We start from the raw sequence: 14,957 nt of genomic DNA on the forward strand, positions 1-14,957 counted from the left end.
AATGCTATATGCACTCTGTTATAACATTTAGTATTTTTAGGTTGATATTTTGTATAATTAGAAATGCTACAGTCATTTACGTAATATTGCAATTACTGGCTGAAACCAACAAACCACTAAATAAAATAAGCAATAAACAATAAAAGGCACCCTGCTTTTGAGTGAACTTGTTGTGACAGGGAATTTGATCCAGTCCTTGTTCAATTCTGGGTCTTGTCCTGTGTAAATAAGTGCATGATCATGTGGCTGAGTGGTATCATATAAAGCTTCACTTTTCAACTTTGTCCAGTGCAATGTAGGGTTTCTTACTCAAAGATTCTGCAGGGAACTGGGCTGTGTCAAGAATGTGTTTTTGCCTCTAAGCTGTTCCAGCTGAAGGTCTCAGCTTGGACAGGTCTAATAGTTTTAGTTAATTTCTGAAGTATTTGGAGCTTGTATGAATAAACAGGTCAGAATGCAATCTGGTGCAGATGGACAGAGCACAAAACTCAGTCATGGCAATTTGTCCTGCCAGGTCAGAAATCCTTGAATTCTGTGAAGCAAATCTGCCTCTGTGAAGCACTTAGCATTGTATCTTTTAAGCATTACTTTAGCCATCACTTCTGGAGCAGCAAGGAAAAGCAAACACTGATTCTTAGAAATTTCGAAGTGACTGACAGTGTATTGTTTTGCCAAGAGCCAAAGCATGTCAGTGCATAGCTATTCCCCATAGGGCAAGTTTCTTACCCTAAAGAAAAGCATTTTAGCATACACATTTATAAAAGTAAAGCAGTGTCAGTGCAACAACAGTCATCAAAGCTGGGAGGGATATTGGGGATTACCAATTTCTCTGATATAGGTGAGGTTGAGGCTACTTACTATGGATCACATTATGGAATTTAAAACAATTGTTAAAAGCGTTTTGATTCCTGTTAAAACCTTTAAACCATTTTTCTAGTTATTCAGTTTTGCTTTTATTTTCCAAAAAAAAAAAAAAGTTTGACACTGAAGAAAACGAGATTTATGAACGATGGTGATTATACAGAATAAATCAAGGGTTTAATTAATGTGCTATTTTTGTTGTTGTTGTTGTTTTTTTTTTACTTTCTGAAACCTGTTGTTTTTAAATCGTTTTCATTTTATACATGGTTGGTTAATGGTATTTCTTCTCTTCCTCTTTTTTTGGCAGTGATCACTTCATCATCTGTCCTTCTATAAAAATGGCCAGCTTCTGGGCAGACAACACCAGAGCCAATGTTTTCATGTACCATGTACCGGAGCAAATATCTCAAACCAGGTAAAACTCTGAGCAATCCTGTTGCTCTTACTTATCACAGAGCAGGTAGAAAATCTCCAGTGTGTAGATTCTCCACTCCACCCTTCCCTCCAGTTTAACCCCTGAGGGAATGGGGGGCATGTCTGTACACAAGTGTTTGGTATAAAAGGTGAATTCAGTTGAAGTGTTCAACCCTCAGGGTGCCCTCTGTCCCAGAAAAGTGGCTCAGCAAAGTGAGGACCGACATTAACCGAGCACTCAAGAAGGGGAAACACTGCTGCAGGGAATGAGCAAAAAAATTGAGAGTTTTAAGGCTGTTTTGTGTGCCACTTTTACACAGTGAACTGAGAACTAGAGCTAATTTATGAGTCACTCGATTAAAACGATTTTTAAGTCCTTGGGTTAAAGTTGTTGCTCCTGAGGATGTGAAAATGTAATATGCCATTCATCAATAACTTCTAACTTTAGTACAGCAATAATAAAAGAAAAGTAGTTTGCTTTCGAGTCCTGCATCGGGTCAGGTGCCCGTAGGTGACCCACAAAACTGGAATGGTCGCAGTGTGAACTGTTTCGCGGTTTGGGTGTGGGTAAAAAAATGTAATTATTGGGTCTGAATCTGAATCACCTAAAATGATTTTTTCTTCAGCATACTCATCTTTAACTGTTTCCCAGATAACATATTAAAAGGTTAATGCACCAGTATTTCCTGCACTACAGAATGAGGTGATTAGGGAGGAGTCAGCTGTGAAACTAAAGATAGCGCAGGTTTATATCATGTAGTGGATAATAGTTTGAGAGGTAAATGTGCAATTCTTTTGGAATCATAGCGAATGAAAATAATGAGCAAAACTGGTCCATCACTGCGAAAGCACAGGTGTAGCTTCCTTTCAACTGGTGGCACGAAAGGAATAGACAGGTATTTTATAGTAAAGTAAGTAGAGACAGTTAATATGTTGCAATGTTAAAATATATCAAGGCCATTTGAGAAAGCTACCATGCTGTATCTGTGGAGAATGGTAGAGATATCTATGTGTGAGAGAGTCAGTTGACGCAGGCAGTAAAGTACAAACACTTGTGGGTTTGGGTCAGGTTGCAGGTGTTATTAAAGCGGGTTGGGCGTGTCGCGGGTAAGAAGATGGTGCTGCACCAGGTTGCAGGTTCGAGTCGGTTCTGTAGTAGTGGGTCCGGGTCAAGGACTCTAGTTTGCTTATACAAAAATTTTGACAGAGTTCATGGTGGGTACACAGAGCTACCCAGCCTACTCTGTAAACAGAAGTGGTCTGTTAAGGACCATATGGACCATTTTCAACGTAAACATGCCCATACTGAACCTGCTCAGCACCTAACATAGAAACCCATATATTCATAAACTTAGTGTAATGATATTATATTATAAAGATTAGGAGCGCTCACTCGGGATTGATCAGCATATTAGTGTCACTTTTCATAAATGAAAGGGGTAATTACAGTGACCAGTGTACTGTAGTAATACAATCCACAATGCAGTATACGGTCCATAGGCTTTTTTGTTACATACGTATTGTAGTTTTAAGAAAAGTTGAAATGCAGTAAGGAAGCCTGACTGTGTGCCTGAGACTAGCTGATTTTTCTTTTCAGTTGATTGTTGTCGATCAACCTGCTAACTTTAAGCCCTTCAGTGGACTGTGGCAGACTGCAGTGAGTGTAACGGGCTGTGCTGTGTGAAATCCTGAATGCAGACGAGCCAAGCTGTTTTGCACAGTCCAGCCTCCTCCCTGTGACATGAGCCAGTTTAGTTTTGCAGCGAGGTGGTCCATGGTCTATTTAAAGATCTCAGAGATTCACTCCCTTGCTGCACGCAAACACTTTTATATTTAGGTTTTAAGGCAAAATTGATGTCCATCCAAAAATGATTTAAGCCTACGGACAAGCCTCTAATTCAGTGGTTCTTTTCTGAAAAAAATGCTTATGACAATTTGGAGTGAAGAGCTTTGAGACTATCTCAGTGAGCCTAGCTGTAACAGCGTTGCTCATCCTATACTCCACTGTGGCTCTGTAGCTTCTGTGGGTTAGGGAGGCAAAATCAGAGGTAGAAGAGAGTACATTTCTACATAAGGTATTATTATTATTATTATTATTGCTTCAGTGTACTCATGTTGTACTAATAGCACAACATACAGAAAAGTTGCTTTCTAAAGACATTCTTTTTCAGGAATCGTACATTTAAAATAAAGCATTACTTGGCATTCTTCTTTACAAGAAAACCACAAGGTTTTGGGGCATCTGGGGGTTTGTGTTATAATTTAAAATACTGTATAGATTCATTATGTTTCATGAAGTATCACACACGCCCCAAGCCGAAGATGGGTTAACTTACTGGGAGGTTAATCTAAATCACTAGTTATCTCTTTTATCAGAAACATTTGGAATTGACCTGAAGTAAACGATATACTTCGTTAAAGGGACACAAAAAACTAAACAGCTTATATAAAATATAAAAAAGCAAGGCGCCTATGATGTTTGTCAAACTGGTGACTGATAAGCTTCTAGAATGCAATTCTGCCCAGGGGGTTAAAGTATTAACCTTTCACCTCCGAAGGCCTGGGTTTAAACACAACTTTGGTTACATTAGATACATATTAAGTGTACATGGTTTCAACTTCAGCGGACTAAGTTACCCCATTTTCTATGGCTTCGCCAAATTGGCAGTCTGCTTGGGAAGGCCCAGGACTGAAAGACTGAATTTCGTTGGGTGTTGATTCTCCTCAGGACTAAAGCTTATGATGACACAATAGTTGGATTGCTTCTGTTTAAACGATACCTGCTCTGTGAATACTAAGCTTTAAAGCTGGCTCCATTTATTGGCTGTGACAAGTGCAAGTGGTGTGGTGAACAAAGTGAAAGTCCAAACAGTATTGTACTCCCAAATGTCTGTGTTTTATTAAATGAAAACAGAAAAGGACTGCCCCTCTACTAGCAATGGTATCGGGTGGGGCACGGCTGGCTTAGCAGGTAATCCCCAATCCGCAGTGCACGAAAGTGTGCTCTCCAGTCAGCAGGGTGGTGGTGAGTGCTGGTGCTGTGAGGTGAGGCTAGTGCTCCATTATCTGTGCTGGCTCTGTGGCTACAGACCCTGGCTCCTTACCAGACAAAAACAAACAGCACATAACAAAGCAAACAAACACTCCGGCCATAGGTTACGTTCTCAGTGCAAGGGGCCGTACCTGCGTAGCTGCGTCCCCTTTTGTACTACCCAACTCCTCACTGCAATCAGCTTGGAGCCCTAGTGTAACCAATCGCTGCCTGGCCCACAGCTGATCGCATGTGAGTCGTTTCGTGTACTGACAGCTACGTGCCCTCACCAAGATGGCTGACTTTCTGTTACTGCCCACCATCAAGCCGGCCCGTCTATGGGGAAGCGTACCACCAACCTTACACAGCGTCCTTTCTGATGGGGGGGGGGATTTACAACATTGAGTCTTTCTCTCTTTATCACATTGGTATTAAGATATATCTGAAAATTTTTGTTTAAAAATAAAGGTTTTAGTCATTTGTGTATGGTTGTTCTCTTTATCAGCTAGCTAGAAACCTCCACACAGAAAAGAGAGTTCAACATGTACAGACCCAGTCACGCAAACCAGACAGAGAAAGTGGCTCATGAGCTTGTAACGATTAGGAGTTATTACCAGATGCCCGTGTAAGATAAGGTGTTAGAAAATAAAATGGTATGAAAAGGGTAGTAGATGGGGAGATCTGGATTAGCACTAAAGCTGTTGTTTATTCATGCCTGCACTCACTGCATAATGACCACTTTGTACCAGCCAACTTGTCTATGGCAAAGTGTAAAGAAAAAGAAAACATGTTATTACCATAAGTGATCAAAAGTGCCTTGGCAATTATAGAAACACATACTCCTTTCTAACAGCAGCTTTCTGAATCAGCCAGCAAAATCAACAGCCTCACTTAACGGTCAAGAAATTCAAACCACAGATGAGATCAGCTGTTCCATGTTTGTGCGCAGTTACTGTGCTTCGTGTTGATTGACCAGGATCTGATTGAGTGATGTCCAGCGTAATTCTTAGTGTAAAATTACAAAGCTACTGGGTTTTTAAATTATTATTATTATTGATACAGATCGCCATGTCCTAATCAATTCAAACAGTGGACTCTTTACTGTCATTGGAAAGTAAATTATGGAGAGAGAATATTAATTATTAAATTGGAAATGTTGATGGGCAAAACTATCTCACAAAAGGTACTGTAATTGACAGGTAGAGAAAAATAAACTGCAGAGGAACATGTGAAATGGATTCCAACGAGAACCAGATGTGCTTATAGATAGAAATAGAACACTATTGGGGGAGAATATATTAATCAATAAATGACAGTTTTAAAATGCCATATACATTCTTTCTAATGATATGATTATGGCTTAAATGTAACATGACGCAAGAGTAAAGCTAGATATTATATATGAGGCATCTAAAAAAAAGAGGGAGGGAAACCATTGCTGAGTTGAAATATAAAAATGACACTTTTAACAACAGTGTAGAAAATGTGTGTTATTCTGGAGTGGCCCAGGTTCACGAATGGACATCTACATTCAAACACATACAGGACTATCAGGGTTCAAAGTGCTCAGGGTATTTTTAAAGCCCAGACAATTTCTTTTGCAGCTGTCTTTTCAATGTGCCCCATTGTGGATTGTACTGGCTTCAGCATCTCTATCCCATATGCTATTACCCAAAGGATGTCTCTTTCAAAGCTGAAAAATGAGTTAACAGACGTTATTATTTTATTGTTAAATTACGTTCTGGTTTTCATAAACTGATCATTTTGTTTCTTTTTGTCTGGAAGTTTCATGAATACCAAAAAAAAAAAACATTGAAAGCATTCTTGGGTTACAGCTCAATGTAAGATTTAGATCTGATAGCATTCAATGGCTTAGCAGCCAGTGGATGTTAAACTACATCTTTTTTTTTTTTTGTAAAACCAATATGGGTACTTTTAACTATAGCCAAGAAACAACGCAGAAGCCTTTGGAATTTTTGCTTACTTGCCCAGAGGATGTTTTCCTTTACCACAACCATTCCTAGGGACCCAATATGCTAGAGAATTGTTCCTATTTTCAACATGTGCACATGCTGTGAATGTTTGTTTTTTTTTGTTCTAAAATGTTGATATTTGAAATTCTGAATGCAGGGTCTGGACTTTAAGCATTTCTATTTGCAGCAGTTCTAATACAGGGCAGGATTTTGCCACCCAGACTGGTTGTGACCACTTGACAAGGTTCCAAAACTCACAACTCACTCCTCCTCCAGGAGAACCTTAGAACCTTTGGCCAAATGCATTCGAATGACTCACATATGTAAATGTGTAAAAACAGGTCCAGTAATGTCAGCATAAGTTGGATCAAGAGGAAAAGCACAACAAGTTCCAAGGAAAATGTTGTTCATGTGTTTACAAATGTACAGCTCTAGCCAAAGGTTTTGCATCAGCTAGCATTTTAGGATGGAGACGTAAGTTTAAAAACAATAACTATATGGCTATCATTTTGATCTTTTGAAATCCAATAAACTACAAAATTGTATCACAGAAGTCTACCAGAAGATATAATAATAGTACGGTATTTACATGTCAACTATATGGAAAACTACAAAGCGGTGTGTAATTCAATATGTTAAAGTAACATTATTCGGCAGGTTTCATTCAACTTTATGAAGCAAAATTACTTAATTCTATAGGGTGTTGCAAAACCTTTGTCCATAGCTGCACTGTGTAGTGATAGTCAGTGATGAACCCAGATCACCGCTAACAAACCTGACCTTTAGGACCCATGAAAACCCTTGTAATACCCCAGGGGATTAAACTCGCAACTCTCTACCGCTGAAATGTCTTCCTGCATTATATAAGTCTATGTGCCCCCTCGTCCCCTTTGTTCTAGATGGCCTATGAAGTCTTTAGTGGTGACCTTTGCAAGCACTCTGCAATTAAAATTGCTGGTTAGATCTACTGCAAACATGGCATCTTAACACTTATTGAGGATGGGGGAAAGCCTTCACTGCCCCAACCCTTCAGTATGGTATTTGCTCATTAAATTCCTCTTAAGAAGCTTCTCCCCACAGCAGCTTCAGAGGTGCTTTATGTATAGTATCTGGTCCAATGTATAGCATAGCTGAGAGGCTTGTGTGGTGAGGCTGGTGTCACCCTATACTGTAAATCAATATTGTTGTTAAACACATCACAAATCCACCCGATTCATGACTTCTACTACTGTACCTGAAAGGTTAGGGTACTGCTCTAAAAATAAGGAAACTAACTAAAAATAAGTTTGTTATGACGAGAAACACTTTTAGCTGGGTTTTGTAACTTAATATATTAACAGTAAAACAATGTATAATAGTTATATTATAATGGAGGCCCATTATCTGTATGTGGGTTTAAATTATGCTCTTGCTCGCTGGAGACAGCTACTGTCTTCTTGCATTTATACTGCCTGGTCATTTTATTAGGACTTGTACCTAATGTTGTGGTGGACACAGCCTTGACACAAGGTGCTGGAAGGTGTCTCAAGGGATGTTAATCTATTCAGTCATTCATATTTCATGTACAGTAGGTATGTGATGGTAAATGCACCATTCAAGTTCATCCCAAGCCTGCTCAATTGGATTGAGGTCCGGGATGTGGTGGCCATTATACCCAAAGTCTGGTCAATCCATGTACACTCACTTCTAGCATGCAGGGTGGCTGCGTTGTCATTTTGAAAGTAGTCATCGCCTTCTGGGTACAGGTGCAGCATTTGTTTGGCTTTCCAGGGTAATCAAGGGAGGTGCGGTGAGCGTTCTAATTATGCAGTAATTATAGGAATAATAAAACATACCTTTGAAATAATAAAACATAAAGTCCAAGTAAGAAAGAATTGCTATGGTGGCTCGTGATTCAGAAAAGATTGAGAACCTTTATGGTGTTATGGTAAGAGAATGTTAATATAAATAGTAATACTAACCGTGGTACACATCACAAAAGGACCATTAAATCTTAAAGGGTACCTGTAGTGGAAATTAATATATTATCATTTCAATAGAAAACATGATAACTAAACTTTCTGACACAATTTCAGCCTCTTCTCGAGCAGTTTATCATATAAAAAGCATTATAACAAATGAAGATGTAATTCACTGGCGCTGTCCCAGCGGTAAAATTGTTATTATTTATTTATTTATTTATTTATTTATTTATTTATTTCATAGCAGATGCCCTTACCCAGGGCGACTTACAGTTGTATATAAAAAATACATGTCAATGACTTCAGTCTTAATAAGAGGAAGATACGAAATACAATACAATTTGATATCAGGGCAGTTCAAGAGCAGATAACAGTGTTGCTAGTTACATCAGGGTTAGATAAGAGTGCAAGTGAAATACAAAATACTACAGATTGGGTTAAGAGCAGGATTAAGCAGGACTAAGCATGTTCTAGGTAATTCAGTACATGCATAGAAATCTTTGTCACAGTTTCCACTGCCAGTCAGCTCCAGTCTGTAATGCAGTATTTTTTTAGTTATGGTTATTAGTTTAATTGTAGTTATAGTTATTATTATAGTTAACGAAATATCATTGTGGTTATTATTTAGTTATTATTACAATTAACACAGTGGTGATGACCTTGAAATCTGTTGAGCTAATAACTTAATGGCAGGATCTAAACCACACACAGTACACTCCTTAGTAAAGCCAACCACAGACATGTATTGATTAGAGATTACCACTTACTACCCAAGTCCTGCTGTACAGCCCTCCACGCACTTTAATAAGAGTCTAATAGATTCTGTATGCTAGTAAAAAGTAGACTGTTTATTTCAGCTTCATTTTTACTTAACAATTTACAAAAGATATGTTTAGTTTTTTTTATGTATTACACAGACTTATATAGCATACATTTACAGGTAAAAACAATAAGAACAGAACAAAACTAGCGATAGCTGAACAGAACTAACTTGCACTTCTTATTTGGAGTCTGAGCTCCAGCCCTCCCCTGCTTCAGCACAGCTGGACTCGGAGTCACTGGAAAGTAAGGCAGACGGGCCCGCTTCGTCCTGCCACAGAGACTTCAAACATTGGTCAATGTATTGTGCACAATATTCAAGTGATTTCCTCTTACATCCCATTTTCAACAAAAGCTTACCTTCACCTTAGCCCGCTAATTTCAAAGCAGGCGCTTTGACTGACAGGCGCTGCAGCTGACAAATCAAAGTGCACAGTCGGTGCAGGTCTTAGTGACTGACAGTCATTTAAACAAATGAGAGCATTCTAGCACTGCTTCAGTCTACGATGTCAGAACAGGGTGAAATGACTGACTGTGAAACTATAGTAGCCTATTAAGGGACCACTGAGATGACTGACAGCGACATCTAGCCATTCAGAGCGGAATGGAGACGGGACAGACAGCAAGTATAAAAACTACACAAACTAGAGATTTATAAATTATTATTTTTGGTAAGAAAATAAAAAATAGCAAGTGGTTTTACACTTTATCCTGTGTAAATTTATTTGTCGAAATTTTGGGAGTTCAAAGTGTAACAAGCTTTCCCGATTACAGTTGGAAAGTAGCAAGCCTGACTATAACGAAATGTTTTTTGTTTTGTTTTTTGTTACTATTTCGTTATCGTTTTACATTATTTTATAGTTATAGTTACTATTAATGGATCTGATTTATGGTCGTTAATAGACATTTTCGTTATCATTACAGTTAACTAAAACACACTGCTGTAATGTCAACCCTGCTGAAGCTAGGCTTTTTAATTAATTGTGTATCAGATTACATATCTAAGATGAGAATTGGCTTGCCTTCAAGACTTCAATGGCCATATGGCCTTAGGGCAGACCATTTATTTATACTGGGCGTGTTGTAAGTAAGCAATTGGCAATACATAAAAACAGTTGTATTGGCTAGTTCACTGGGACTGTTGTCCCTCTGTAATTGTGCTAGCCTTTCATACTCGACCCATCTAGTCACCTCATAACTGGGGGGCATTAACATGATATAAAAGATGTTAACTTGAGAGAAGCTGGATGGGGGTTCATGTTGTATCTCTACTTCTAGAAAAAGAATGAAAACTTTGATGATGTTTGAAATTGAAAGAGCCATAATACATTGTCACATCTTTTTTAACAGCTTGTCTGTACAAGTTTATATTCCAGCTGAAATTAACTAGGGTTCCACCTGTAATTTGTAACTTATGTTTCTTAACAATAAGTTTACATCTACTATTTTAACTCTTACCTCTTCATAAAATATAAAACGTTTCTACTGAATATTTTTTTTTTTTTTTTGCAAAAGGTAAGCATTTGTTTATTAACTGTCTTATAGTCTATAAAATGTAACACATTTCCACTGAATAGAATAAATTGAAAAGAAAAACATGTGTTTTTACCTGTCTTGTCCTATTCTCTGTATACACGTATACATGTGGGGGCGATGTTTGATTCCATGTTGTCTCAAGTTTTTGTTTTGCAGCGTTTGTCAGTAATTGTTGACTTTCCCATACCATACTCTTAGCAAGTTGAACAGCACGTTCATCCTTTTCCAGCCGTTCAGTATTTTTCAGTTTTTGAGCTATGCTAATGTCCTTTATCATTTGTCAGGCATTTAGAATTTGGGGGACATGCTTGAAGTTTGGTTAATAGAGCGATTTGGATTAATGGGGTTCGAAGTAACAGCTTCTACCGTATCTCTAAATTGATCAACCAGTTTCCATACCTATTTAATATCTGTTACATGAATATACCCATATAAGTCATGATACCTCTGGTTAGAAAATGACTGAGTGAGAACAGCCAGTCAGCTTCCAGATCTAGCGGCCTTCTACTTTGCATAGATGCCTGCTGGAACGTTGAAGTGCTTAACTGTGAATTCAATTTCAAATCACTCCACACATAAATACCAGCTTTCCCTTAATATTCTAATCTGCAACTAATCTGATAACATAAAAAGCTGTATAAGAGCAACTACTGTTCAGCTACTTTCTGACGCTGGTCTAGAGACAAGGGAAATCATGTCTGTCACAATTTGCAGCTACTGGACAGCAGATCCAAACAAGAACCAGCCAGTCAAACTGCCGACCCTGTTTCAGTTCTTTCCACACCCTGCCTGCTTGAATGATGCCCTGTGTGCAACAACAAATTTCAAGTCCGACACGGACTATTCAACAATTAATTTATCTGGCAATGTCCAGGTACATTATAATAAGAAAGAGTAAAACTTCAATAAATAAATATGTTAGCCTAATAATAATAATAATTATACGTTTTTTATATTCTGACTATTTATCTCAGTGGAAGGTTACTCAGCGAAATTTCAGAAATTCAAGGGTAAATATAGGTTTTAAAGATTTTTTTTAAAGAGAAAATAAATAAGTAAATCGTTTTCTAATAGCGATAGAGCCCTCTCGATGCAGTCTCTACCGTGTGGTAGATGACTTTGACTTTCGTTAGCACCCTCGCCTACGGCTCAGGACGCATAACTCCAGTAGCGGTCATCTACCAAACGGTAGAGCTCGCATCAACGGCCTCTATTGCTTTATTAGTGGTGTCACCTAGTGGATGTTTTCTTGATCTGGTATCATCCGCTGACTGATGTGTAGGGGGTTCAAGGAACTCATAGACGGTCCAGTTAAGCTGATGAACATCAGCAGTGTGAGTCAACAGACTCCATGACTGTTTTGTAGTGGAGTGCAGATGTTGTTCATAGTGCTGAAACCTCTTTCAGCATCCGTAGAGGTAACTGGTATCATCTCATCAGCAAAGAGTAGGGGTTTGTCCATCAGGAACAATCTTGTCATCATTATCAGTGAAGTTGCAGAAGCTCTCTTGAACTGGCTCCAAGTTCATTCCAAGCTGCTCACTAGCTTTCTTTCTCCCACAATCCAAGGACTTTCGATATCAAGTGGCCACTTACTCAGATCTAAAATCTGAAATTGCCGCTAAAGTGTACATATAGTAACAGTTCCATCCCTGCTGTTTTTATATATGTATTGTTGTTAAATCAGATACAAATACAAATCAAGAGTAAAAAGCTGTCTTTTCCAGTGCGCACACGGAGAGGTTGACGGTCCGTGACCTGATGGCATGAGTGTGTGACCACGCTCTGGCAGCATGAGCTTGTTGTCTCAGTGTCCGGAACGAGCCAATGACGATATTCTTTGATACGTTTTCACATGTATGTGGTCAAATTCAAACATAGTTTGCTGGAAAAGATTTATATTTATTGTCAAAAAGGTTCCAGAAAGTTGGCAGGACTTGAGAGCTTGAACAGATAGAACTCCTCTAGGCTTAAGAGGGAGTGGGTGGGTGATTATACAGGACTGCAGCCAGGTGTCTCTTTCACTCTGTTTACAAAGCCAACCAGTTGTGTTGTTTTTTATATGTGGTTCATGTGTAGTCTTTCTTCCAAAAATGTGGTTTTGCTTGTGGGCTGTACACTTACGACCCTAAGTAGCTGTTATATTGAGACCACAGGCACACAGCTGTATTCTATAATGCTCTGTTTAACTAATGGTATGTCTTGTGACTTTTTCATTTGCAGGTGTGAAAATACCCTCTGACTTATTGCCTTTATATTTTTTATTTAGAGCTTTACAAAAATATAAGAACTTGTCTAGTTTGTATAAATTCAGTCTGTATGAGCACAATAGTCTAACCCTGTAACAGTCATACATTTTTAATGTTCCTCACCCATATACTTAAAAATAATCTTCTTTTTTTCAGCATTGACCTGTCTCTGCCTTTTGACATTCAGCTTGTGTTTGGCTTACCTCACCATCCCAAGACTGAACAACTCTTCACCGCAAAGGAAAGGAGCCTGTCTCTAAAAACAATGCACTACGTGGTCAACTTCATCACATCAGGGTAAATACAAATGGAGGCCTTTTTAACAGTCAACCTCAGAAAAATACAGATGGACATGATTTGGAGTCTTAGCAACGAGTTTTTTTTAAAGAAGAATGCAATTCTTTTAAATGTACAAAACTGGAAAGATAATTTAACGGCTCCTTCCTTCAATTGTAAACTGCTGTGGAATTTAGCATTTACCTTTACTCTTGCTACAAACTGACCAGAAAGTCTAATTCATGTCAGTGGGGAAAACTGGACATTACAGTCATGTATACAGATGTACAGGATTGATTTGTTGTTTTCTTTTCAGTAATCCCAACCACCCCTACACTTTCTCAACAAAGTCCTTCAGTGAGACCCTACCCCCCTGGCCACGATTTCTGCCTCACCCAACGGGAGATAACTATAAGGAGTTCGATGTGTCGCTTCAGAACCGCAAGGGGCTGAGGAAAGCCGAGTGTTCCTTCTGGTCTGACTACATACCGACTCTGAAGGCTTCCACCAGTAAGTGCAAATGTCCTGGTTTTTCACTTGATGATCTGGCAGCCTTTTTGATTATCATATTGATATGACCTTTACAAAATAAAAGATTCATAAATCTTGCTTTAACTATCAGACAAGAACAGTGGCTTGCCCCGCCCCCCCCCCCCTTGAATATGTGACCACAGGTAGAAACAGATTTTCTATCAAACAAACTAGCCTTACTGTATATACTCTGAACTTGGATAGGCATAAGTACCTCCAAACCTGTGTTAATCTCATTATGTGTATCACACTTTTCCAGGTAATATTGCAGGTTCTGGACTACAGTTGAGTGAAGATGAAGCATTGACAAGCCCAACAGAACAATCAAAATTGTTCGCTCTGTTTCGTACTTCTGTCACGCAGAGTAAACCAAAGTCACAAAAGGATGCCTACAACTAGGTTGTTGATTACCATCATTAGTGTGTTAAATCTCACCCCGTTCTATATTCTAACCCATGAAACTAATATCCACTGGATACATGAAAAATCATATCGCTTTTATAAGTCTGACTCAATTCTAATGAAGGTTAAATAATTATCTAAGCTGAATTGTCTGCATTATGTGAAATAAACAATGAAGAGCATTTGAAAGAGAATGTATGTGTCTGTGATTTCAAAGAGAACGTGCATCATGATTCATTTATCTGCTAAATCTAAGTTACTAAATAAATTCGTTTTAAAGAAAAAAGAAGTGAGATTACATTATTAGAATCTGAAATAGTTCAGTGCAGGTTTTATAGTACTGACTGTGTTTTTGTTGAGCAGTGGGAATAGCAGGGTCAGTGAATTATATTGGATCTGTTGACTCATACACACAGTCCTGGGGTTGAGTTACAGTATAATTACAACTGTGGGGTAATGGGTGACAAGGACAAAGTTTTGCAACTGGCGCAAGATTTATTGCTTTAGTAAACCACACACATAATTCTATTTTTTTCTTTCCTTAAATTGTTCAACTGTCTGATCATTAACCTTTCGATTTATTGCATTTAATCTAGTAGGGGTTTGGCATATTTAAATCAAATGTTGAGGTAACATAACTTATACTACTGCATTTCATTGTCAAGTGGAATTTAAATCACAGTTGTCAAAGTTCTAGGTAAATGTGAAATTCCTTGGGTATTAGTTTTAGAGGGAATAGTTGGAATAATCTCATCATGCTTCTGGAATTCAGGGAAATATGACTACTGCAGACCTTGTAAAAAAAAAAAGTGTCTGGGATTAAGAAAATCACTATAATGAGTAACACTTTTTTTAGTGAAAAAAATGACATTGTGTGAATGATACTTGAGAGAAACTTGTCAGT

The 14,957-nt window shown here is 38.3% G+C and overlaps 1 protein-coding gene across 1 annotated transcript in view; it reads left to right on the top strand.

The window, feature by feature from the left end:
• The window catches only part of tg (thyroglobulin), a 109,234-nt gene extending 94,970 nt beyond the window's left edge, over window positions 1-14,264 (top strand). The window contains exons 45-48 of the mRNA XM_041242650.1: window positions 1,169-1,276; window positions 13,001-13,141; window positions 13,437-13,630; window positions 13,911-14,264. Of these exons, the coding sequence (XP_041098584.1) occupies window positions 1,169-1,276; window positions 13,001-13,141; window positions 13,437-13,630; window positions 13,911-14,050 (583 nt within the window). The 3' untranslated portion in view covers window positions 14,051-14,264. The remainder of the gene's footprint in view (window positions 1-1,168; window positions 1,277-13,000; window positions 13,142-13,436; window positions 13,631-13,910) is intronic.
• Window positions 14,265-14,957: the final 693 nt, after the last annotated feature.

The sequence above is a fragment of the Polyodon spathula genome, chromosome 3 (genome assembly GCF_017654505.1).
Source record: "Polyodon spathula isolate WHYD16114869_AA chromosome 3, ASM1765450v1, whole genome shotgun sequence".
Classification (NCBI taxonomy): domain Eukaryota; kingdom Metazoa; phylum Chordata; class Actinopteri; order Acipenseriformes; family Polyodontidae; genus Polyodon; species Polyodon spathula.